This window comes from Hyla sarda, chromosome 13, assembly GCF_029499605.1.
Source record: "Hyla sarda isolate aHylSar1 chromosome 13, aHylSar1.hap1, whole genome shotgun sequence".
Lineage (NCBI taxonomy): Eukaryota > Metazoa > Chordata > Amphibia > Anura > Hylidae > Hyla > Hyla sarda.
The window spans coordinates 44,468,063-44,495,912 of NC_079201.1; the positions used below are offsets into that span (position 1 = coordinate 44,468,063).

The 27,850-nt window shown below is 43.6% G+C and overlaps 1 protein-coding gene across 1 annotated transcript in view; it reads left to right on the forward strand.

Annotated features, from left to right (window-relative positions):
* The window catches only part of CCDC40 (coiled-coil domain containing 40), a 282,644-nt gene extending 255,083 nt beyond the window's left edge, over positions 1-27,561 (forward strand). Inside the window, exons 18-19 of the mRNA XM_056550062.1 lie at positions 26,946-27,104; positions 27,197-27,561. Coding sequence (XP_056406037.1) covers positions 26,946-27,104; positions 27,197-27,460 — 423 coding nt within the window. The 3' untranslated portion in view covers positions 27,461-27,561. The remainder of the gene's footprint in view (positions 1-26,945; positions 27,105-27,196) is intronic.
* Positions 27,562-27,850: the final 289 nt, after the last annotated feature.

The following is a 27,850-nucleotide window of genomic DNA, read 5'->3' on the forward strand; positions in this document are numbered from 1 at the left end:
GTGATGTCAGCAAACAGCTCTGTGTTTCAAAAAGAAAAGAATTTCCGCTGTAGTATTCAGCAGCTAATAAGTACAGAAAGGATTAAGATTTTTTTTATAGAAGTAATTTACAAATCTGTTTAACTTTCTGGCAACAGTTGATTTAAAAAAAAAGTTTTTCACCGGAGTACCCCTTTAACCCCTTAAGGACCAGGCCATTTTACACCTTAGGACCAGAGCGTTTTTTGCACATCTGACCACTGTCACTTTAAACATTAATAACTCTGGAATGCTTTTAGTTATCAATCTGATTCCGAGATTGTTTTTTCGTGACATATTCTACTTTAACATAGTGGTAAAATTTTGTGGTAACTTGCATCCTTTCTTGGTGAAAAATCCCCAAATTTGATGAAAAATTTGAAAATTTTGCATTTTTCTAACTTTGAAGCTCTCTGCTTGTAAGGAAAATGAATATTCAAAATATTTTTTTATTTTATTCACATTTCCAATATGTCTACTTTATGTTTGCATCATAAAATTTACGTGTTTTTACTTTTGGAAGACACCAGAGGGCTTCAAAGTTCAGCAGCAATTTTCTAATTTTTCACAAAATTTTGAACCTCGCTTTTTTTCAGAGACCAGTTCAGGTTTGAAGTGGATTTGAAGGGTCTTCCCATTAGAAATACCCCACAAATGACCCCATTATAAAAACTACACCCCCCAAAGTATTCAAAATGACAATCAGTAAGTGTTTTAACCCTTTAGGTGTTTCACAGGAATAGCAGCAAAGTGAAGGAGAAAATTCACAATCTTTATTTTTTACACTCGCATGTTCTTGTAAACCCAATTTTTAAATTTTTACAAGGGGTAAAAGGAGAAAATGTATACTTATATTTGTAGCCCAATTTCTCTCGAGTAAGCACATACCTCATATGTCTATGTAAAGTGTTCGGCGGGCGCAGTAGAGGGCTCAGAAGCGAAGGAGCGACAAGGGGATTTTGGAGAGTACGTTTTTCAGAAATGTTTTTTGGGGGGCATGTTGCATTTAGGAAGCCCCTATGGTGCCAGAACAGCAAAAATAACCCACATGGCATACCATTTTGGAAACTAGACCCCTTGGGGAACGTAACAAGAAATAAAGTGAGCCTTAATACCCCACAGGTGTTTCACGACTTTTGCATATGTAAAAAAAATATTTTTTTTCCCACTAAAATGTGTGTTTCCCCCCAAATTTCACATTTTTGCAAGGGTTAATAGCAGAAAATACCCCCCAAAATTTGTAACCCCATCTCTTCTGAGTATGGAGGTACCCCATAAGTTGGCATGAAGTGCATTACGGGCGAACTACAATGCTCCGAAGAGAAGGAGTGATATTTGACTTTTTGAGAGCAAATTTTGCTCGGGGGGCATGTCGCATTTAGGAAGCCCCTATGGTGCCAGAACAGCAAAAAAAAAAACACATGGCATACCATTTTGGAAACTAGACCCCTTGAGGAACGTAACAAGGAATAAAGTGAGCCTTAATACCCCACACGGGTTTCACGACTTTTGCATATGTAAAAAAATATATATTTTTTTTTCACTAAAATGTGTGTTTCCCCCCAAATTTCACATTTTTGCAAGGGTTAATAGCAGAAAATACCCCCCAAAATTTGTAACCCCATCTCTTCTGAGTATGGAGGTACCCCATAAGTGGACCTGAAGTGCACTACGTGCGAACTACAATGCTCAGAAGAGGAGGAGCACCATTGAGCTTTTGGAAAGAGAATTCGTTTGGAATGGTAGTCAGGGGCCATGTGCATTTACAAAGCCCCCCGTGGTGCCAGAACAGTGGACCCCCCCCCACATGTGACCCCATTTTGGAAACTACACCCCTCACAGAATTTAATAAGTGGTGCAGTGAGCATTTACACCCCACTGGCGTTTGACAGATCTTTGGGACAGTGGGCTGTGCAAATGGAAAATTACATTTTTCATTTTCACGGATCACTGTTCCAAAAATCTGTCAGACACCTGTGGGGCGTAAATGCTCACTGCACCCCTTATTACATTACATGAGGGGTGTAGTTTCCAAAATGGGGTCACATATGGGGGGGGTCCATTGTTCTGGTACCATGGGGGCTTTGTAAACACAAGTGGCCTTCAATTCCGGACAAATTTTCTCTTCAAAATCCCAATGGCGCTCCTTCTCTTCTGAGCATTGTAGTGCACCCATAGAGCACTTTACATCCACATATGGGGTATGCTCTTACTCAGAAGAAATTGGGTTACAAATTTTGTTTTTTGTTTTTATTTTCCCTTGTGAAAATGAAAAATTTAGGGTGACACCAACATTTTAGTGCAAAAAAAAATTTTTTTTTCACTTTCCCATCCAACTTTAATGAAAATTTGTCAAACACCTGTGGGGTGTTCAGGCTCACTATACCCCTTGTTATGTTCCGTGAGGGGTGTCGTTTCCAAAATGGCGTCACATGTCTGTATTTATTGTTTTGTGTTTATGTCAGAACCACTGTAAAATCAGCCACCCCTGTGCAAATCACCAATTTAGGCCTCAAATGTACATAGTGCGCTCTCACTCCTGAGCCTTGTTGTGCGTCCGCAGAGCATTTTACGCCCACATATGGGGTATCTCCGTACTCAGGAGAAATTGTGTTAAAAATTTTGGGGGTCTTTTTTTCCTTTTACCTCCCGTGAAAAAAAAAGTAAAGGACAACACCAGCATGTTAGTGTAAAAAAAAATTTTTTTTTACACTAACAGGCTGGTGTAGACCCCAACTTTTCTTTTTCATAAGGGGTAAAAGGCAAAAAAGCCCCCCAAAATTTGTAGTGCAATTTCTCCCGAGTACGGAGATACCCCATATGTGGCACTAAACTGTTTCCTTGAAATACGACAGGGCTCCGAAGTGAGAGAGCGCCATGCGCATTTGAGGACTAAATTAGGGATTGCACAGGGGTGGACATAGGGGTATTCTACGCCAGTGATTCCCAAACAGGGTGCCTCCAGCTGTTGCTAAACTCCCAGCATGCCTGGACAGTCAGTGGCTGTCCGGAAATGCTGGGAGTTGTTGTTTTGCAACAGCTGGAGGCTCTGTTTTGGAAACACTGCCGTACAATACGTTTTTTATTTTTTATTAGGGGGACAGTGTAAGGGGGTGTATATGTTGTGTTTTACTCTTTATTATGTGTAAGTGTAGTGTAGTGTTTTTAGGGTACATTCGCACTGGCAGAGGTTTACAGTGAATTTACCGCTAGGAGTTTGCGCTGCGGTGGAAAATTTGCCACAGCCCAAACTTGAAGCAGAAAACTTACTGTAAACCCGCCAGTGTGAATGTACCCTGTACGTTCACATGGGGGGGCAAACCTCCAGCTGTTTCAAAACTACAACTCCTAGCATGTACTGACAGACCGTGCATGCTGGAAGTTGTACTTTTGCAACAGCTGGAGGCACACTGGTTGGAAAACCTTCAGTTAGGTTCTGTTACCTAACTCAGTATTTTCCAACCAGTGTGCCTCCAGCTGTTGCAAAACTTCAACTCCCAGCATGTACTGATCGCCGAAAGGCATGCTGGGAGATGTAGTTATGCAACAGCTGGAGGGATCGCAACTACAACTCCCAGCATGCAGAGACAGCTGTTTGCTGTTTAGGCTTGCTGGGAGTTGCAGTTTTGCAACATCTGTAGAGCTATAGTTAAGAGACCACTGCATAGTGGTCTCCAAACTGTGGACCTCCAGATGTTGCAAAACTACAACTCCCAGCATGCCCAGACAGCAAACTGCTGTCTGGGCATGCTGGGAGTTGTAGTTTTGCAAGATCTGGAGGTGCACAGTATAGAGATCACTTTGCAGTCGTCTCAAACTGTAGACCTCCAGCTGTTGCAAAACTGCAACTCCCAGCAAGCCTAAACAGCTCTCTGGGCATGCTGGGAGTTGTAGTTTTGCAACATCTGGAGGGTTACAGTTTAGAGACCACTATAGTGGTCTCAGACTGTAGCCCTCCAGATGTTGCTAAGTAACTCACCGGCTTCCGTTGGATCCAGGGAGCTGCGTCGCGGTCCTCTTCTTCCGTCGATCGTCGCCCGCTGCCGCCGCTGATCGTCGCCGCTGCCGTCGCCGATGGGTAAGTGGATCTTCGGCGCCGGTCCCTGTCGGTTTCCCCGTTCTGCCCCACCTATTGTGTCGCGTCTAGACCACCAATAGCAGAGATAGGAGGGGTGGCAACCCTGCCACCTCACTCCTATCGCTACAGGGGGATCGTGGGTGTCTAGGACACCCGCGATCCCCCTTCTATTCCGGGTCACCGGGTCACCATAGACCCGTATGACCCGGAATCGGCGCAAATCGCAAGTGTGAATTTACTTGCGATTTGCGCCTATCGCCGACATGGGGGGGTCTAATGACCCCCCTGGGCATTTGCGCGGGGTGCCTGCTGATAGATATCAGCAGTCACCCCGGCGCGATCCCCGTCCGGCGCGCAGCGGGGACCGAAATTCCCACGGGCGTACAGGTACGCCCTTAGTCCTTAAGTACCAGGGAGCAAAGGCGTACCTGTACGCCCTTGGTCCTTAAGGGGTTAAAGACACATCCTGTTTTGACCTTTAAGACACAGACTATTTACATTTTTAGGTTTAGTTTTTTTCCTTCTCGTCTTTTAAGATACATACTTCTTTTTTTTTTTTTCCATCCACATATGATGGCTTTTTTGTGTGGGACCAATTCTACTTTGGAATGTTCCCTTTCAGTCAATTCAGACCAACGATTCGCGGCTTTTCCGGGTCAATCGGGTCTATGGTGACCCGGAGACCCGGAAAAAAAGGGTGAATTGGGCTGTCTGAGACAGCCCCATTCACCCTTACCCAGCAGGAGTGAGTAGGCACGGGTGCCGCCTCACGATCACGTGATTGATCGGTCGGAACGACCGACCAATCATGACTTTGCTGGGCAGCAATAGGGACGGTGAAGATGGCGGAGATCGGCGCTGGCGGGGGTCTCCTACCTTGCCCTGGTCCGGCAGGGGTCCCCTCGGGATCGGTGGCGGCGACAGGAGCAGCAGGATCGGTCACGGTGGCAGGATACAGCGGCGGCGATCCCGGCAGCAGGATACAGCAGGAGGTGAGGCCTGTTTACCTCCTGCTGTTGCTTAGCAACAACTCGCAGCATGCACAGCCAAAGGGCATGGTGGGAGTTGTAGTTTTGCAACAGCTGGAGTTCCAACTACAACTCCCAGCATGCCCTTTGTCAGTCTGAGCATGCTGGGGGTTGTAGTTATGCAACAGCTGGAGGCACATTTTTTCTATGAAAAAGTGTGCAGCCAGCTGTTGCATAACTACAACTCCCAATATGCACAGACTACCAAAGGGCATGCTGGGAGTTGTAGCAGTGTACAACTCACAGCATGCCCTTCGACTGTCAATGCATGCTGATTGTTGCAGTTTTGCAACAGCTGGAGACACATTGGTTGTGAAACCGAGTTTGTTACCTAACTCAGTGTTTTGCAACCAGTGTGCCTCCAGCTGTTGCAAAAATACAACTCCCAGCATGCACTGAGAGACTGTACGTGCTGGGAGTTCTAGATTTGCAACAGCTGGAGGCACACTGGTTGCGAAACACTGAGTTAAGTAACAAACTATGTGTCTTGCAACCAATGTGCCTCCAGCTGTTGCATAATTACAACTCCCAGCATGTATGGTTTGTCAGTGCATGCTGGGAGTTGTAGTTTTGCAACAGCTGGAGGTTTGCCCCCCCCCCCCCCATGTGAATGTACAGGATACATTCACACGGGCGGGTTAACAGCAAGTTCTACTGCAAGTTTGAGATGTGGCAAATTTTCCACCGTAGCTCAAACTCCCAGCGAGAAACTCATTGTAAACCTCCGCCCGTGTGAATGTACCCTAAAAACACTACACTACACTAACACATAATAAAGGGTAAAACACTACATATACACATACCCCTACACAGTCCCCCCCCCCCCCCAATAAAAAAAAAAAACGTATTGCACGGCAGTGTTTCAAAACGGAGCCTCCAGCTGTTGAAAAACAACAACTTACAGTATTGCCAGACAGCCACTGACTGTCAAGGCATGCCGGGAGTTTTGCAACAGCTGGTGACACCCTGTTTGGGAAACACTGTATTTTTGTGGTGGATTCAAATCCCCAATTTAGTCCTCAAATGCACATGGTGCTCTCTCAGCCCTGTCGGAGCCCTGTCGTATTTCAAGGAATCAGTTTAGGGCCACATATGAGGTATCTCCGTACTCGGGAGAAATTGCGTTGCAAATTTTGGGGGCTTTTTCTCCTTTTACCCCTTATGAAAAGGTAAAGTTGGGGTCTACACCAGCATGTTAGTGTAAAATTTTTTTTATTTTGCCCAATGTTGCCCCATACTTTTAATTTTCACAAGCGGTAAAAGGAAAAAAAAAAAGAGTACAGAACTACCCCATATGTGGGCGTAAAATGCTCTGCGGACCCACAACATGCCTCAGAAGTGAGAGCTCCATGTACATTTGAGGTCTAAATTGGTGATTTGTACATGGGTGGCTGATTTTACAGCGGTTCTGACATAAACGCAAAAAAATAAATACCCACATGTGACCCCAATTTGGAAACTACACACCTTCACAGAATGTAACAAGGGGTAAAGTGAGCCTTAACACCCCACAGGTGTTTAAAAAATTTCCGTTAAAGTTGAATGTAAAAATGAAAAAAAAAATATAATTTTCACTAAAATACTGGTGTTACCCTACATTTTTCATTTTCACAAGGGAGAATAGGAAAAAAGCCCCCCAAAATGTGTAGCCCCATTTCCTCTGAGTAAGAACATACCCCATATGTGGATGTAAAGTGTTCTGCGGGCGAACTACAATGCTCAGAAGAGAAGGAGCGCCATTGGGCTTCTGGAGAGAGAATGTGTCTGAAATGGAAGGCCATGTGTGTTTACAAAGCCCGCATAGTGCCAGAACAATGGACCCCCCCACATGTGACCCCATTTTGGAAACTACACCCCTCACGGAATGTAATAAGGGGTACAGTGAGCATTTACACCCCACAGGTGTCTGACAGATTTTTGGAACAGTGGTCCTTGAAAATGAAAAATTTTATTTTTCATTTGCACAGCCCACTGTTCCAAAGATCTGTCAAACACCTTTGAGGTGTAAATGTTCACTGCACCCCTTATTAAATTCTGTGAGGGGTGTAGTTTCCAAAATAGGGTCACATGTGGGGGGGTCCACTGTTCTGGCACCATGGGGGGCTTTGTAAACGCACATGGCCTCCCACTTCTATTCCAAACAAATTCTCTCACCGAAAGCTCAATGGCACTCCTTCTCTTCTGAGCATTGTAGTTCGCCCACAGAACACTTTACATCCATATATGGGGTATTTCCATTTCAGGCTTTTTCTCCAATTACCCCTTGTGAAAATGAAAAATTTGGGATAAAAAATCAGGTTGTTTGTAGCACACCTGTTGCATCTAATTAAGGACTTCATTAGTTGCTTCATGTCATCACGTTAGATGACCCATCAAATACCAGGATTTGTAAAGGGATACAAAAAGATAGTTGCTGCCAAATTCTGGAGGTGTCAGGTGATCAAAAACCCTTGAGTGAAAAGAGCAAAAGAGCTATAGCAAGATTTGGAAGCAGCAGACACTGAAGTTGTTGTTTACATAGTTAAGGGAATACTAAACATACAGCTTTAGGCTAAGTTTCCATTTGTTTTTTTTCTGGCAGTTTTTGGAATACTGCCACTGCAGTTTTTGAGCCGAATCCAGAAGTGTATTTAAAGGAATAGGACATATAAAGGAAGGACTTACACTTCTCCTCCCAAATGGATCCACTTCTGACTTTGGCTCAAAAACTGCTGTGGCAGTTTTCCAAAAACTGCAGTGGCAGTTTTCCAAAAACTGCCAGAAAAAAAGCCAAGTGGAAACTTAGCCTTACTGACCCCAAAGCAAGAAAATCAATTCTCATATGCTCAAAACTATGTAAATAAGCCACAGAAGTTATGTGTTATGATCAAACAAAAGTGGATCTTTTTAGGCCTGTGGACAGGCTGTATTTTTGGAGGAGAAGGAATAAAGCTTGTGCTGAAAAGTACTCCCTGTCTATAGGGAAGCATGTTGGTGGCTTGTTGAGGGTCAATGGCTGCCTTGCCTTTTCTGACAGCGGAAACCTGCTGTCACATGGCAGATCTAGTCAGTCAAGGTAGTGCTCAGGGTGTATGAAGCAAGCTCCTGACTCGAGCCCGCGCCATACCCGATGACCCCTAGCTGATTTCAATAGCTGGGGTCCACCGATAAAAGTCGCCATGCAAAGTTCGCTGCGGCCAGCTATTAACCCTTTAATGTAAAAACAAAAGTTTGATAAATGTTTTAAAAACACACATTCCATATTAAATGTTCAAATAAAAAAAAATCTTAAAAGCTGCAGAATTAATTCTCAGATTTCAGTGTAAACTAAATGACTGAACACAGCTTTAGATCTGCATCTTTAAACCTGCTCATCAAATATGCAGAAGATATTGTATGTGTAAATAATAAAAGTATAAATAATTGTGCATTAAAATTTATGTTGGTATAGATTAGTAAAATGCTAAGCTAAAATTATAAAAGGTCTGATATGTGAAATATGTGAATACATACCGTATATACTCGAGTATAGGCCGAGTTTTTCAGCACGATTTTTCGTGCTGAAAACACCCCCCTCGGCTTATACTCGAGTGAACTCCCCCACCCGCAGTGGTCTTCAACCTGCGGACCTCCAGAGGTTTCAAAACTACAACTCCCAGCAAGCCCGGGCAGCCATCGGCTGTCCGGGCTTGCTGGGAGTTGTAGTTTTGAAACCTCCGGAGGTCCGCAGGTTGAAGACCACTGCGGCCTTCAACATCATCCAGCCCCCTCTCACCCCCTTTAGTTCTGAATACTCACCTCCGCTCGGCGCTGGTCCGGTCCTGCAGGGCTGTCCGGTAAGGAGGTGGTCCGGTGAGGAGGTGGTCCGGGCTGCTATCTTCACCGGGGAGGCCTCTTCTAAGCGCTTCGGGCCCGGCCTCAGAATAGTCACGTTGCCTTAACAACGACGCAGATGCGTCGTTGTCTAGGCAACGGCTCTATTCCGGGCCGGAAGCGCGGAGAAGAGGCGCCCCCGGTGAAGATAGCAGCCCGGACCACCTCCTCACCGGACCACCTCCTCACCGGACAGTCCTGCAGGACCGGACCAGCGCCGAGCGGAGGTGAGTACTCAGAACTAAAGGGGGTGAGAGGGGGCTGGATGATGTTGAAGGCCGCAGTGGTCTTCAACCTGCGGACCTCCGGAGGTTTCAAAACTACAACTCCCAGCAAGCCCGGACAGCCGATGGCTGCCCGGGCTTGCTGGGAGTTGTAGTTTTGAAACCTCTGGAGGTCCGCAGGTTGAAGGCCGCAGTGGTCTTCAACCTGCGGACCTCCGGAGGTTTCAAAACTACAACTCCCAGCAAGCCCGGACAGCCGATGGCTGCCCGGGCTTGCTGGGAGTTGTAGTTTTGAAACCTCTGGAGGTCCGCAGGTTGAAGACCACTGAGGGCGAATGATAAGAGGATGATGAAGGGGGGGGGGTGTGGGGATGATGAAGGGGGGTGGGGATGATGAAGGGGGGGGGTGTGGGATGATTACAAGGGGATGATGAAGGGGGGATGTGTGGGATGATGACAAGGGGATGATGAAGGGGGGATGTGTGGGATGATGACAAGGGGATGATGAAGGGGGGATGTGTGGGATAAGGGGATGTGTGGGATGATGACAAGGGGATGATGAAGGGGGGATGTGTGGGATAAGGGGATGTGTGGGATGATGACAAGGGGATGATGAAGGGGGGATGTGTGGGATAAGGGGATGTGTGGGATGATGACAAGGGGATGATGAAGGGGGGATGTGTGGGATGATGACAAGGGGATGATGAAGGGGGGATGTGTGGGATGATAAGGGGATGTGTGGGATGATGACAAGGGGATGATGAAGGGGGGATGTGTGGGATGATGACAAGGGGATGATGAGGATGTTAATGACGGGTCTGGATGATGACAGGGGGGGATGAGGTATTTCCCACCCTAGGCTTATACTCGAGTCAATAACTTTTCCTGGGATTTTGGGTTGAAATTAGGGGTCTCGGCTTATACTCGGGTCGGCTTATACTCGAGTATATACGGTATATAAATAGAATAATAGAAATATTAGCTGTAGAATAATTTATCTGGAGGTGATATGTCGTGGTGAAAGCTATGCAGCCTGCCCATGACATGTCGGGGAAATCAGGCTGTCCATGCAGGCTGTCCAGGCAGGCTGGGAGTTGTAGTTTTGAAACCTCTGGAGGTCCACAGGTTGAAGACCACTGAGGCCTTCGTCATCATCCAGTGATCCCCCCCCTCCACCCTTTTGTTTTGTACTCGCCCCCCCTCGGCGAGAAGTTAGGGTGAGCTGTCCGGGCCATCTATGCTTCAGGGACCGTCCGGTGGGTAGGATTAGTCGTTGCGGGCTGCCCATTTTCACCGCGGGGGCCTCTTCTCCGCGCTTCGGGAACGGACTAGTGACGTTGACTTGACGATGACGCACAGGGACGTTGCGCATGAACGTCCCTGTGCGTCGTCGTCAAGGCAACGTCACTAGTCAGGGGCCGGGCCCGAAGCGCCGAGAAGAGGCCCCCCGGTGAAAATGGACAGGCCGCAACGACTAATCCTCCCCAACAGACGGTCCCTGCAACATAGATGGCCCGGACCAGCTCACCCTTCCTTCCCACCGAGGGGAGGTGAGTACAAAACAAAAGCGGGGGGGGCTGGACTGGATGATGACGAAGGCCGCAATGGTCTTCAACCTGCAGACCTCCAGAGGTTTCAAAATCACAACACCCGGGCATGCTGGGAGTTGTAGTTTTGCAACATCTGGAGGTCCGCAGGTTGAAGACCACTGATGAAGTGATTGACAGGCGGAGAGTTCACTCGAGTATAAGCCGAGTGGGGCGTTTTCAGCACAAAAAATCGTGCTGAAAAACTCGGCTTATACTCGAGTATATACTTTTTTCCCTCCTCACATTTAACCCCTTAAGGACCAAGCCCATTTTGGCCTTAAGGACCAGACCAATTTTATTTTTGCATTTTCGTTTTTTCCTCCTCGCATTCTAAAAATCATAACTCTCTTATATTTCCATCCACAGACCCACATGAGGGCTTGTTTTTTGCGTCACCAATTGTACTTTGTATTGACATCCCTTATTTTACCATAAAATGTATGGCGCAACCAAACAAATATTATTTATGTGGGAAAATTGAAAAGAAAACCGCAATTTAGCAAATTTTGGAAGGTTTAGTTTTCACGCTGTACATTTTCCGGTAAAAATTACATGTTTTCTTTATTCTGTGGGTCAATAGGATTAAAATGATACCCATGATTATATGCTTTTCTATAATTGTACGGCTTAAAAAAAATCTCAAACCATTTTAACAAAATTAGTATGTTTGAAATTCCCCTATTTTGACCACCTATAACTTTCTAATTTTTCCGTATATGGGGCGATATGAGGGCTCATTTTTTGCGCCATGATCCGTAGTTTTTATCAGTACCACTTTTGCTTAGGTTTTACTTTTTATTCATTTTTATTCTTTTTATTTTTTTTTTTATAAAATGTGACAAAAAAGCAGCAATTTTGGACTTTTTTTTATTTTTTTACGTTTACGCCTTTCACCGTAAGGGATTATTAACAATATATTTTAATAGTTCATACTTTTACGCACGGGGCGATACCAAATTTGTGTATTAATGATTTTTTTTACGCTTTTTGGGGGGTAAAATGGGGAAAAACTGATGTTTTACTTTTTATTGGGGGAGGGGATTTTTCAAATTTTTTATTTTACATTTTTTCCCCTTTTTTTTTTTTTTTTTTTACACTTTTTATGTCCCCATAGGGGACTATTCAGTGCAATCAGTTGATTGCTAATACTGTGCAGTGCTATGTATAGGACATAGCACTGCTCAGTATTATCAGTGATCTTCTGCTCTGGTCTGCTCGATCTCAGACCAGAGCAGAAGACCCCGGTAGACGGCCGGAGCAAGGTGAGGGGACCTCCGGCCGCCATGCTGGATGATCGGATCCCTGCGGTAGCGCTGCGGCTGATCCGATCGTCCATTCAAACTACCGCAATGCCGCAGATGCCGTGATCTGTATTGATCACGGCATCGGAGGGGTTAATGGCGGACATCCGCGCAATCGCGGATGTCCGCCATTACCGGCGGGTCCCTGGCTGCTGATATCAGCTTGCGATCATGTCGGCGCGTAAATGTACGTCATGGTGCGCTAAGTACCACATCACCATGACGTCCATTTACGTCCATTGTCGTTAAGGGGTTAAAAGGTCTCTTTTGCTGCTTTGAAAATATGTGAAAATTCATTTTTGCACCACTTTTTGTTTTTGTGCCAAAATTGTCGATTTTTGCGCCAACTTTTACATCCAAGAAAATTCTGGTGGAAACATCTCACGAAATATTCCATGGTTACTAGTGCCCAGACAAGCGAAAACTGTATGTATAAAACATTTCTGAGCTTAAATGGGAGTGCAGGTGCAGTGACCAAGAAAAAAAAAAAAATTTAAGTATATATATATTTTTTTATTAAAACATTTTTCAATAATTTTTTTTATAATTACTTACATAACACCTTTCCCCCCCCCCCCCAAAAAAAAAGAAAAAAACCCACAAAACAATAAAACTACAACAATTTCTGTGATTTCTACACTTTCTACCTCAAAAAGTTGGTGTGAAATTTTTGATGTAAACTGGACTCTCACCTCACGTATAAATATCATGTAAAGCAGAAAATATACGTGGACACACCCACTTTTACAAAACTGACGTGAATAGTGTAAACCGCGGCACAAAGCTCTTTAAACATGTGGTGATACTTTTCGCGCAAAATTCTTTGAGAATCTCCCCCTCTGTGTACTTTATACAGATTTATGATTTTACTATTATGCAGAGTTTTGTTCGGCGCACACTGCTGCTCCAGCACTTCTAGCTATGAGCAGTGAGCAGTGTACCGTGTGAGGTAGAGAAGGAGTGCACGGTAGAGCGAGGGGGGGCATTTCTATAAACAAACAGAAAGAAGGCAATGCCCCGCACTACTCACTAAAGGATCCAGTCCTGGATGTATCGACGGAGCTGATTCCAGCAATCCCGTGCTCAGAGGACAGGAACAGCATAGTCTGTAAATCCACAAAAAAGAAGCACTCCGCGGCACTGGGATATGATGCAAATAAAAGGCTTACTTTATTGCGGCATAGCAGGTTAAGAGGTGAACAGTCAGACAGCCGACCAGCACGAGTTTCGTGTCAAATGACGCTTTCTCAAGGCCTTGAGAAAGCGTCATTTGACACGAAACTTGCACTGTAATGGGGTAGAACTGTGTCTACAATAGACACATAATGATACATGTCCCCCAACGTGTATGTATGTATGTATGTGTGTGTGTATGTTCCAGCATCACGTTCAAACGGCTAAAGATATTAACATGAAACTTGGCACACATGTTACTTATATGTCAACAACAAACATAGGATAGGTAATTTAACCCTTACTCTGGAGATATTTTGATAATACTCGGTCCCATGTTAGTTGTACATCCACTAAAAATATAGAATACGTAAATTAACCCTTAACTACCCCCATTTGTGAGGGTCTGGGTTTTTGTTTAAAATGTAATGCAAATCTATGGGAAATGTGTGTTCCGTTATAACTTCTGCACGGCTGGAGATATTTCGATAATACCTGGTCACATGTTACTTATATGTAAAATAAAAATAGATGATAAATTAACCCTAACCTACACCCTTATATAAAAGATGGGTTTTTGTTTCAAGTCCCATGCAAGTGTTTTGGACTTCCAGTACCTTACTCCACAAGCTCCGCTCTGCATCTCCTGGTGAATGTGTCAGCCCGGGTTGCAAGCCACACCCGCCACGCCCCATCTCACAAAGACATGCCCACTGTTTTTGTGCCACACCCCTTTTATTTTCTACCCTTTTTGTGCATCAGTCTTGCTTGCAAATGACGCCCTTTTCCACAAAGCCATGTCCCCTTCTATTTTTGGCTTACAACATCTTCATCAAAACTCAGTCCCACCTGAGGACGGGACATAAGGACAGGATATGTGAATGGGATATGAGGATGGAATATGAGGACGGAATATGAGGACGGGATATGAGGACCGGATAATAGGACGGGATACGAGGATGGGATATGAGGAGGGGATATGAGGTTGGGATATGATAAAAAATATATGAGGATGGGATATAAAGTCAAAAGACCAGGCAATGCCGGGTACTCAGCTAGTATATATATATATATATATATATATATATATATATATATATATATATATATATAACTCAATGTGTGTATGTTCCAGCATCACTTCCAAATGGCGAAAGATATTAACATGAAACTTGGTACATGTTACTTATATGTCAGCAACAAACATATGATAGGTAATTTAACCCTTACCCACCCCCATTCGCGAGAGTCTGGGTTCTTGTTTAAAGTCTTATACAAGTCTATGAGAAGTATATGTTACTGTATAACTTCCAAACAGCTGAATATATTTTGTTAATACTCATTCACATGTTACTTATATGTCCACTAAAAATATAGGATAGTTAATTTAACCCTAACCTAACCTTATTGCGAGGGTTGGGGTTTTTGTTTAAAGTCCAATGCAAATCTATGGGAAATGTATGTTTCAGCATAACTTCTGTATGGCTGGAGATATTTCGATAATACTTGGTCACATGTTACTTATATGTCAAATAAAAATATATAATAGTTAAAGGGGTACTCCGGTGAAAAACTTTTTTTTTTTAATCAACTGGTGCCAGAAAGCTAAACAGATTTGTAAATTACTTCTATTAAAGTAAAATCTTAATCCTTCCTGTACTTATTAGCTGCTGAATACTACAGCGGAAATTATTTTCTTTTTGAAACACAGAGCTGTCTGCTGACATCTCTGTCCATTTTAGGAACTGTCCAGAACAGCATATGTTTGCTATGGGGATTTCCTTTTACTCTGGACAGTTGCTAAAATGGACAGAGATGTCAGCAGAGAGCCATATGCTCATGATGTCAGCAGACAGCTCTGTGTTTCAAACGGAAAAGAATTTCCACTGTCGTATTCAGCAGCTAATAAGTACAGGAAGGATTAAGATTTTTTAATAGAAGTAATTTTACAAATCTGAAAAAATTGGGGTATGTGCAGCTCACAATACAAATTAGTCGAGGCTAAATGGAAAGTATTTACACCAAAAAAATACTAGTACAAAATAATATATAAGGGTAAAAAGGGGGGGGAACCAAATGCCTCTAGACTAATACCATAAAATGGTACATGATGATGAAATTACAGAAAAAAATAAATCGGACTGTGCTTCACTTTAAATGATGTGCAAATTTAATATAGATTAATATAAAATATTACAAATGAGACATAAAATAAATAATGCAAATCTAATACATAAATGCCTCCTACCACAGGGCCCTTGTGGGGAGGTATGATATTTGAATACAAAGCATATATTAAAATATGTTAAAATATAGCATGTAAATTATGTTCTACCGCTATCCCAATATATTGCAAACCGACATAGTGTACTTTTGTGCGGTACACTCCGTTCTCATGTGATTTAGAACAGTTCACAAAGTGATATAGTTACCAACTCCTAAAGGTAGTTTTGGCTGGACGTCCGAGAGATGGATGTATGGAGGCTGTGTCCAGCGCTGGCATGCGCTTGCCGTGACGGGCCCAGTTGCCGCAGGCCGAGGAGAAGTCACCGGTCACGGAGTGGCTCCGGAGGTGGAGATGTACTCGGAGATGGATGGATCTTGCTCCGGAAACAAAGAAAGGAAAGCCTCGTGGAGGATCTCTCGGCGTCTGGTGGAATGGCGGATGGATTACAGCCAGGTGTGAAATCAGCAGATGATGGAGTTGTATCGGAGGTAAGTGATAGCGGTTTGTGGATTGCGGTGGTCATGCGGTAAATATTTCTTTCTCTAGACGCGTTTCAGGGTACTTTATATCTGACCCTTTCCTCAGTAGAGATATCTTTAACAGTGAAGCTCAAAGTCCTTTTATACATGTTACCTGTCTAATTGTAACAGGTGTGTTTCTGTTTAGATCTTCCGCAAATAGCGGAATGGAACGGGAAACATGGGGTTGTTTCATCTTGATAGAACAGTGTTCACATTTAGAATCAGTATGTATGCGTTCTTATTTAAATATAGTATTATATATATTGTAAACATTGGAATGGTACATATAGCACACAGTAAGATGTACAGATAGAGTATATAATACTGAGATAGAAATAATAATAAAAATAAAAATAATATAAAAAATATGAAAAAATGTATATATAAAAAAATAATATAGGAAATATTGATAACAGCAAAGAATAAATGAAAAATTGCTGTTATCAATATTTCCTATATTATTTTTTTATATATATATTTTTTTATATTATTTTTATTTTTATTATTATTTCTATCTCAGTATTATATACTCTATCTGTACATCTTACTGTGTGCTATATGTACCATTCCAATGTTTACAATATATATAATACTATATTTAAATAAGAACGCATACATACTGATTCTAAATGTGAACACTGTTCTATCAAGATGAAACAACCCCATGTTTCCCGTTCCATTCCGCTATTTGCGGAAGATCTAAACAGAAACACACCTGTTACAATTAGACAGGTAACATGTATAAAAGGACTTTGAGCTTCACTGTTAAAGATATCTCTACTGAGGAAAGGGTCAGATATAAAGTACCCTGAAACGTGTCTAGAGAAAGAAATATTTACCGCATGACCACCGCAATCCACAAACTGCTATCACTTACCTCCGATACAACTCCATCATCTGCTGATTTCACACCTGGCTGTAATCCATCCGCCATTCCACCAGATGCCGAGAGATCCTCCACGAGGCTTTCCTTTCTTTGTTTCCGGAGCAAGATCCATCCATCTCCGAGTACATCTCCACCTCCGGAGCCACTCCGTGACCGGTGAATTCTCCTCGGCCTGCGGCAACCGGGCCCGTCACCGCAAGCGCATGCCAGCGCTGGACACAGCCTCCATACATCCATCTCTCGGACGTCCAGCCAAAACTACCTTTAGGAGTTGGTAACTATATCACTTTGTGAACTGTTCTAAATCACATGAGAACGGAGTGTACCGCACAAAAGTACACTATGTCGGTTTGCAATATATTGGGATAGCGGTAGAACATAAATTACATGCTATATTTTAACATATTTTAATATATGCTTTGTATTCAAATATCATACCTCCCCACAAGGGCCCTGTGGTAGGAGGCATTTATGTATTAGATTTGCATTATTTATTTTATGTCTCATTTGTAATATTTTATATTAATCTATATTAAATTTGCACATCATTTAAAGTGAAGCACAGTCCGATTTATTTTTTTCTGTAATTTCATCATCATGTACCATTTTATGGTATTAGTCTACAGGCATTTGGTACCCCCCCTTTTTACCTTAATTTACAAATCTGTTTAACTTTCTGGCACCAGTTGATTTAAAAAAAAAAAATTATAATTTCACCGGAGTACCCCTTTAACCTACCCCCATATGTGAAGGATGGGGTTTTTGTTTCAAGTCATAGTTACATAGTTACATAGTTACATAGTTAGTACGGTCGAAAAAAGACATATGTCCATCAAGTTCAACCAGGGAATTAAGGGGTAGGGGTGTGGCGCGATATTGGGGAAGGGATGAGATTTTATATTTCTTCATAAGCATTAATCTTATTTTGTTCCAGGAATGTATCTAATCCTGTTTTAAAGCTGTTAATTGTTCCTGCTGTGACCAGTTCCTGAGGTAGACCGTTCCATAAATTCACAGTCCTCACGGTAAAGAAGGCGTGTCGCCCCTTGAGACTAAACTTTTTTTTCTCCAGACGGAGGGAGTGCCCCCTCGTCCTTTGGGGGGGTTTAACCTGGAACAGTTTTTCTCCATATTTTTTGTATGGGCCATTAATATACTTATATACGTTTATCATATCCCCCCTTAAACGTCTCTTCTCAAGACTAAACAATTGTAACTCCTTTAATCGCTCCTCATAGCTAAGATGTTCCATGCCCCATATTAGTTTAGTCGCGCGTCTCTGCACCCTTTCCAACTCCGCAGTGTCCCTTTTATGGACAGGTGACCAAAACTGAACAGCATATTCCAGGTGAGGCCGTACCAATGCTTTATAAAGGGGGAGTATTATGTCCCTGTCCCTTGAGTCCATGCCTCTTTTGATACATGACAATATCCTGCCGGCTTTGGAAGCAGCAGCCTGACATTGCATGCTATTCTGTAGTCTGTGATCTACAAGTACACCCAGATCCTTCTCTACCAGTGACTCTGCCAGTTTAATCCCCCCTAAGACATACGATGCATGCAGGTTATTAGTACCCAGATGCATAACTTTACATTTATCCACATTGAACCTCATTTGCCAAGTGGATGCCCAGACACTTAGTCTATCCAAGTCATCTTGTAACTTATGCACATCCTCTATAGACTGTACCGTGCTACAAAGCTTGGTGTCATCTGCAAAGATAGAAACAGAGCTGTTAATACCATCCTCTATATCATTGATAAATAAATTAAACAACAGCGGTCCCAGTACTGAACCTTGGGGTACACCACTAATAACCGGGGACCAATCAGAGTACGAATCATTGACCACCACTCTCTGGGTACGATCCATGAGCCAGTGTTCAATCCAGTTACAAACTAAAATTTCCAAACCCAAAGACCTTAACTTACCTGTCAGACGTCTATGAGGGACAGTATCAAATGCTTTAGCAAAATCCAGAAACACTATATCCACAGCCATTCCTCTGTCAAGGCTTCTACTCACCTCTTCATAAAAGCAAATTAGATTGGTTTGACAACTTCTATCCTTAGTAAACCCATGCTGGCTATCACTTATAATACAATTATCCCCTATGTATTCCTGTATGTAATCCCTTATAAGTCCTTCAAACAATTTACCCACAATGCACGTTAAACTTACCGGTCTATAGTTTCCTGGGGAAGACCTAGAGCCCTTTTTGAAGATTGGCACCACATTCGCCTTGCGCCAGTCCCTTGGCACAATACCAGACACCAGAGAATCTCTAAATATCATGAACAGGGGTACAGATATTACTGAACTTACCTCTCTAAGAACTCTTGGGTGTAGTCCATCCGGTCCTGGGGATTTGCTTACATTTATATCACTTAACTTACCTTGTACCATCTCTACATTAAGCCAGTTCAGTACATTACATGATGTGTTACCAGCACTGACCTGGCCAATGTCAGCTCCTTCTTCCATAGTGTATACAGAACTAAAGAACCCATTCAGTAGCTCCGCCTTCTCTTGATCGCCTGTGACAACCTCCCCATTATCATTATTAAGGGGTCCTACATGCTCTGTCCTTGGTTTTTTTGCATTTATATATCTAAAAAAATATTTAGGATTAGTTTTGCTTTCTTTGGCCACCTGTCTCTCATTTTGATTTTTTGCTGTTTTTATTACATTTTTACAGATTTTATTAAGCTCCTTGTACTGTTTAAATGTTATCGCTGACCCATCAGATTTGTATTTTTTGAAGGCTATTTTTTTGCTGTTTATTGCTCTTTTAACATCATGTGTCAGCCATGTAGGATTTAGTTTCAATCGTTTATATTTGTTCCCCTTTGGTATATATTTAGCTGTATAGATATTTAGAGTTAATTTAAAGATGTCCCATTTACCTTCTGTATCAGTATTTGAGAACACCTCCCCCCAGTCTATGTCCTGTAGTGCAGCCCTCAGCCCAGGGAAATTTGCCTTTTTAAAGTTATATGTTTTTGCCTTCCCCGCCTGTCTTTGTTTTCTACATTTTAAGTCAAAAGTAACTATATTGTGGTCGCTATTACCAAGGTTTTCCCGCACAGTTACATTACCAACCAGCTCTGCGTTGTTGGAAATGATCAGATCCAACAAGGCATCACTTCTTGTTGGGTCCTCCACAAACTGGCCCATAAAATTATCCTGCAATAAATTTAGGAATTGTCGCCCCTTTGTAGTTTTAGCCAACCCCGGACCCCAATCTATATCTGGATAGTTAAAATCTCCCATTATTACCACTGTACCTGCCCGGGCGGCCCTCTCTATTTGTTTATGAAGCCGAACTTCTATCTCTTCAGTGATATTAGGGGGTCTGTAGATTACCCCAAATATTATTTTTTCAGTATTTCCCTCCTTTTGTAATTCTACCCACAATGATTCCACATCCTCAGAATCATCACACACTATGGCATCGTTCACACTGACTTTCATACCACTTCTTACATACAGACAGACTCCACCACCTTTTCTGTTCATTCTATCCTTGCGAAACAATGTAAACCCCTGCAGATTGACAGCCCAGTCATGCGAGGAGTCCAGCCATGTCTCAGTGACCCCAACTATATCAATATGTTCCTCCAGTATCAAGGCCTCAAGCTCCCCCATTTTATTTGCTAGGCTTCTGGCATTTGTGAACATACACTTTACATTTCCATCCTTTATGTTATTGGGGTTAATGGGATTCAAGGGTGTAAGTTTTATTTTCCTATGAAGCCTATTCCTATTAACTATTCTAACCCCTCCCTCCGCTCCACCCCCAGGTACATTTATAATTCCCACCTCTCTATCTACACTATCTTCCCCCTCTTTGCTGTAGGTTCCCTCCCCCCAAGTCCCTAGTTTAAACACTCCTCCACCCTTCTAGCCATCTTCTCCCCAAGCAAAGCTGCACCCTCCCCATTGAGGTGCAGCCCGTCCCTACGGTAGAGCCGGTAACCGACAGCGAAGTCAGCCCAGTTCTCCATGAACCCAAACCCTTCCTTCCTACACCAGCTTCTGAGCCACTTGTTTACCTCCCTGATCTCCCGCTGCCTCTCTGGTGCGGCTCGTGGTACTGGTAGTATTTCAGAAAAGACTACCTTGGAGGTCCTTGCCTTAAGCTTGCGGCCTAAGTCCCTGAAATCATTTTTAAGGACACTCCACCTACCTCTTACTTTGTCATTGGTGCCAATATGTACCATGACTGCTGGGTCCTCTCCAGCCCCGCCCAACAACCTGTCAACCCGATCCGCGATGTGCCGAACTCGTGCGCCAGGCAGACAGCACACTGTTCGGCGATCCCGGTCTTTGTGACAGATTGCCCTGTCTGTCCCCCTAATAATTGAGTCCCCCACCACTAGTACCTGTCTGGCCTGCCCTGTACTCCTCCCTCCCTCCTTACTGGAGCAGACACCCCCCTGGCGGTCAGAGGCGGTATCCTGCTGCAGTTCTGCTAGCTCTGTAATGGCATCCCCCTCATCTGCCAAGCGGGCAAACTTGTTGGGGTGTGCCAGTTCAGGACTAGCCTCCCTGACACTTTTTCCCCTACCCCTCTTTCTAACTGTAACCCAGCTAACTGCCTGACTGTCCTGCAACTCCGTCCCACTGTCCTCCCCCACCTCTATTCCCGAGAGTGCCTGCTCAGTGAGCAGGAGACTCCTCTCCATGTTGTTAATGCTTCTCATTGTTGCCAGTCGCCCCTCTAGATGCAGGATCTGGGCTTCCAAACGGACAACTAGCACACATCTCGCACAACAATATGCACCCTCAAACTGTTGTTCAAGGATTGCATACATTGAACAAGTCCCATCCAAGTATATAGGACTTCTGGTACCTTACTCCACAAGCTCCGTTCTGCATCTCCTGGTGAATGCGTCAGTCCGGCTGGCAAGCCACACCCTCCCCGCATTCCATGTCCCAACTTGCAAAGACATGCCCACCCTTTAAGCCACACCCCTTTTATTTTCAGCTTACAATATCTTTACCACAACGCAGCCCCGCCTGAGGACAGGATATGAGGATTAGAAATGTGGATTAGATATGGGGACAGGATATGGAGACAGGATATGGGGATGGGATATGAGGATGGTATATGAGGTTGGAATATGAGGTCGAGATATGAGGACGGGATATGAGGTCTGGATATGGCGACGGGATATGGGGACGAGATATTGGGAAGGGATATAGGGAAGTCATTTGAGGATGGGATATGAGGACGAGATATGAGGTTAGGATATGAGGTCGGGATATGGGGATGGGATATGAGGTCGAGATATGAGGACAGGATATGAGGTCGGAATATGAGGAGGGGATATGGATTCAGGATTTAACCCCTTCAGGACCAAGCCCATTTTGGCCTTAAGGACCAGAGCGTTTTTTGCACATCTGACCACTGTCACTTTAAACATTAGTAACTCTGGAATGCTTTTAGTTATCATTCTGATTCCGAGATAGTTTTTTCGTGACATATTCTACTTTAACATGGTGGTAAATTTTTGTGGTAACTTGCATCCTTTCCTTGTGAAAAATCCTAAAATTTGATGAAAAATTTGAAAATTTAGCATTTTTCTAACTTTGAAGCTCTCTGCTTGTAAGGAAAATGTATATTACAAATAAAAAATTTTTTTATTCACATATACAATATGTCTACTTTATGTCTGCATCATAAAAGTGACGAGTTTTTACTTTTGGAAGACACCAGAGGGCTTCAAAGTTCAGCAGCAATTTTCAAATTTTTCACAAAATTTTCAAACTCACTATTTTTCAGGGACCAGTTCAGGTTTGAAGTGGATTTGAAGGGTCTTCATATTAGAAATACCCCACAAAAGACCCCATTATAAAAACTGCACCCCCCAAAGTATTCAAAATGACATTCAGTCATCATTTTAACTCTTTAGGTGTTTCACAGGAATAGAAGCAAAGTGAAGGAGAAAATTCACAATCTTCATTTTTTACACTCGCATGTTCTTGTAGACCCAATTTTTGAATTTTTTGAAGGGGTAAAAGGAGAAAATGTATACTTATATTTGCAGCCCAATTTCTCTCGAGTAAGCGCATACCTCATATGTCTATGTAAAGTGTTCGGCGGGCGCAGTAGAGGGCTCAGAAGGGAAAGGGTGATAAGGGAATTTTGGAGAGTACGTTTTTCTGAAATGGTTTTTGGGGGGCATGTTGCATTTAGGAAGCCCCTATGGTGCCAGAACAGCAAAAAAAACCTCACATGGCATACCATTTTGGAAACTAGACCCCTTGAGGAACATAACAAGGAATAAAGTGAGCCTTAATACCCCACAGGTGTTTCACGACTTTTGCATATGTAAAAAAAAATTATTTTTTTTCACTAAAATGTGTGTTTCCCCCCAAATTTCACATATTTCCAAGGGTTAATAGCAGGAAATACCCCCCAATATTTGTAACCCCTTCTCTTCTGAGTATGGAGGTATCCCATAAGTTGACCTGAAGTGCACTATGGGCGAACTACAATGCTCAGAAGAGAAGGAGTCATATTTGGCTTTTTGAGAGCCAATTTTGCTCGGGGGGCATGTCGCATTTAGGAAGCCCCTATGGTGCCAGAACAGCAAAAAAAAAAACACATGGCATACCATTTTGGAAACTAGACCCCTTGAGGAATGTAATAAGGAATAAAGTGAGCCTTATTACCCCACAGGTGTTTCACGACTTTTGCATATGTAAAAAAAAATAAATAATTTTCCACTAAAATGTGTGTTTCCCCCCAAATTTCACATTTTTGCAAGGGTTAATAGCAGGAAATACCCCCCAATATTTGTAACCCCTTCTCTTCTGAGTATGGAGGTACCCCATAAGTTGACCTGAACTGCACTATGGGCGAACTACAATGCTCAGAAGAGAAGGAGTCATATTTGGCTTTTTGAGAGCAAATTTTGCTCGGGGGGCATATCGCATTTAGGAAGCCCCTCTGGTGCCAGAACAGCAAAAAAAAACCACATGGCATACCATTTTGGAAACGAGACCCCTTGAGGAACGTAACAAGGGGTACAGTGAGCTTTTGCCCCCCACTGGTGTCTGACAGATCTTTGGAACAGTGGGCTGTACAAGTTTTCATTTTCACGGACCACTGTTCCAAAGATCTGTCAGACACCTGTGGGGGGTAAATTCTCACTGCACCCCTCATTACATTCCGTGAGGGGTGTCGTTTCCGAAATGGGGTCACATGTGGGGTTTTGTTTTTTTTGCGTTTGTCAAAACCGCTGTAACAATCAGCCACCCCTGTGCAAATCACCTCAAATGTACATGGTGCACTCTCCCTTCTGGGCCTTGTTGTGCGCCCCCAGAGCACTTTGCGCTCACATATGGGGTATCTCCGTACTCGGGAGAAATTGCGTTACAAATTTTGGGGGTCTTTTTTCCCTTTTACCTCTTGTGAAAATGTAAAGTATAGGGCAACATCAGTATGTTAGTGTAAAAAATTTAATTTTTTTACACTAACATTCTGGTGTGGACCCCAACATTTCCTTTTCATGAAGGGTTAAAGAAGAAAAAGCCCCCCAAACCTTGCAACGCAATTTCTCCCGAGTACGGCGATACCCCATATGTCGCCCTAAACTGTTGCCTTGAAATACGACAGGGCTCCAAAGTGAGAGCGCCATGTGCATTTGAGGCCTAAATTAGGGATTTGCATAGGGGTGGACATAGGGGTATTCTACGCCAGTGATTCCCAAACAGGGTGCCTCCAGCTGTTGCAAAACTCCCAGCATGCGTGGACAGTCAACGGCTGTCCGGCAATACTGGGAGTTGTTGTTTTTCAACAGCTGGAGGCTCTGCTTTGGAAACAGTGGTGTACCGGACGTTCTTATTGGGGGAGGGGGGCTGTGTAGGGGTATGTGTATATGTAGTGTTTTTAACTTTTTATTTTATTTTGTGTTAGTGTAGTGTAGTGTTTTTAGGGTACAGTCACATGGGCGGGGGATTACAGCGAGTTTCCAGGCGCAAAATTTGCTGCATCTCAAGATGCGAGAAACCCACTGTAAAAGCCTCGCCCATGTGAATGTACCCTGTACATTCACAGGGGGGGGGGGGGGGTGCACCAGCTGTTGCAAAACCACAACTCCCAGCATGCATGGTCTGTTAGTGCATGCTGGGAGTTATAGTTTTACAACAGCTGGAGGCACACAGGTTAGGAAACACTGAGTTAGAAACAGACAATGTTTCCCAACCAGTGTGTCTACAGTTGTTGCAAAACTACAACTCCCAGCATGCCCATACAGCTGAAGGGCATGCTGGGAGTTGTAGTTCGGCAACATCTGAAGGGCCAGATGTTGCTGAACTAAAACTCCCAGCATGCCTGGACAGTCAGTGCATACTGGGAGTTGTAGTTTTGCAACAGCTGGAAGAGCACAGATTGGAGACCATTATACAATGGTCTCCAAACTGGGGCCCTCCAGATGTTGCAAAACCACAACTCCCAGCATGCATGGTCTGTTAGTGCATGCTGGGAGTTATAGTTTTGCAACAGCTGGAGGCACACAGGTTAGGAAACACTGAGTTAGAAACAATGTTTCCCAACCAGTGTGTCTCCAGTTGTTGCAAAACTACAACTCCCAGCATGCCCATACAGCTGAAGGGCATGCTGGGAGTTGTAGTTCGGCAACATCTGAAGGGCCAGATGTTGCTGAACTAAAACTCCCAGCATGCCTGGACAGTCAGTGCATGCTGGGAGTTGTAGTTTTGCAACAGCTGGAAGAGCACAGATTGGAGACCATTATACAATGGTCTCCAAACTGGGGCCCTCCAGATGTTGCAACACTACAACTCCCAGCATGCCCAGACAGCCAAAGGCTGTCTAGGCATGCTGGGAGTTGTAGTTTTCAGACTCCTAGAAGCAGCAGTGAAGATCTTCACTGCTGCTTCTGAGGACCATACACTCACCTGCCGGTCCCGTCGCTGCTCCTCCACGTGGCCGGTCCCGCGCTGCTCCTCGGTCCCGCCAGGTAAGTCCGCCGGTCCCCTCGTGTTCCCCCCCTGTGCCGCAGGTCCCCACGAGCCCCTGCAGCCATCGTCCCCCGTTCTGCCCGACTTCCAGGGGAGGGCAGTGCGGGGGATCTGAACTTTCACCCCAGATCACTGTGATTGGTCCATCAATGGATGGTCCTGGGGGTGAAGCAGAAGTTGTCCCCTGCTGGAAACAGCGGGACTTCTGCCAGTTAACCCGTGCGATGCTGCGCATCGCCAGGTTAACTGAATGTCATTTATAAACGTCGGGATGCGCGAACGCACTGCACAACCCGGCGTTTATACATGACATTCTGCGGGAAGGGGTTAAGGATGGTATATGAGGACAAAAGCTTCCTCCTATGTTGCTTTTCCTCCCCCACAAGCATAAGGAAGGAAAAACCAGACAGCGCCGGGTACTTAACTAGTTATATTTGAAAAGTTCAGAACGTTACACTTTTTTTGTAAAATGGGAAAAAAGGGGATTTAAATTTTTATTGGCATAGGGGCTTATTCGCATTAAAAATAAAATCTTTTTTTTTTTAAATTGGACTATCTACAGCAATCACCATATTTCTATTACTGATCACTGCTATGCATATGCATAGCACTGATCAGTAATATCGGCGATCTTCTCTGGTCTGCTAGAAAGAGAGGAGGAGATCATTGTAGCCGGCCAGTAGGCAGGTGAGGGGGTGGATAATTCTCCCCCCGGCCCAAAAATGCTGTAGGTGCCGTGATTTGTATTGATTATGGGATCTGAGGGGTTAATGGCGGGCATCAGCAAATCGTTGATGTCCGCCATTACCAGTGGGTCCCTGGTTGCTGATAGCAGCCTGGACCTCCTGTGCATGATACAAGCGCAGCTTCTGTGTGCACAGGGCACAAATGTATGTCCAAGGCAGTTAAGTACCAGGGCACCAGGTCCTACATTTATGTCCAATGTAAATTACCTTTCTTCAGTACTGAAAGGTGAAGTACCGTATATCCCTTATCCAACACTCATGAAAACTTTAGGACAAATAAAAGTAACAGTCTGTTCTTTATATTGCATAGATTACAGATGACTGTAAGAACACCATATCTGACCTTGAAGATACTCAGAAGACACTTAGCACAGCCATTTCAGAAAAACAGCATTATATCACCAGCATAAAATTAGACAGCAGCTCCATGGAAAATGAAATTGAGCAACTACAAGAAAAGAAACATCAGGTGATTTTAGTATGCTTACATAAGAGAGTGAGCTTCTATTGTGCATTCTTTTATTAACATTAAGAATATTTTTCTGCTTTCTATCAAATTAGAATCTTTCACAAATTGTGGCCTTCCAGACTCGAATGAAGCATCTGCAAGCTGTGAAGGAGGGTAAATACCTTCCAGTTTTCAGCAGCCTACAAACATTAGAAGCTGAGCAACAAAAGCAAGAAACTCGCATGCACACAGTTAGCACGATCATTCACCAGATCCTGCAAGAGTATCCACAGTATCAGAGTGTTTTCCATAATATAAGTCTTGCACTGGAAGCAAGGCTTGGAATTCAGGAAAGTGCTAAAGAAAGAGCACCATGAATCCTCTCATTATGTTGACAAACAAAATGTTCAAATTTAAGAATGAAGCCTGAATATTCTGGCCTTACAAATGTGTATGTTAAATAAAATTTGAAACTCCAGTGCTGTCCGTTTTGTATTTTAGGCAGTTCTTAATAACAAATAAACAAAAGGTTTACATTTTTAATACATTGTTATTACTGTGCACGCGACTAATGTGCACTGTCAGCTATCTACAGTATGTTTGTCAACATTGGATATATCTGAATTATCATAATATGTAGTTGTTAGAGAAGCTTAGTATTAAAGGGGTTCTCCGGCGATAAACATGTTATCTCCTTTCAAAAAGATAAGGCATAAGATGTTAGATCATGGGGGTCCCGCTGCTGGGGACCCCCACGATGTCCGGGC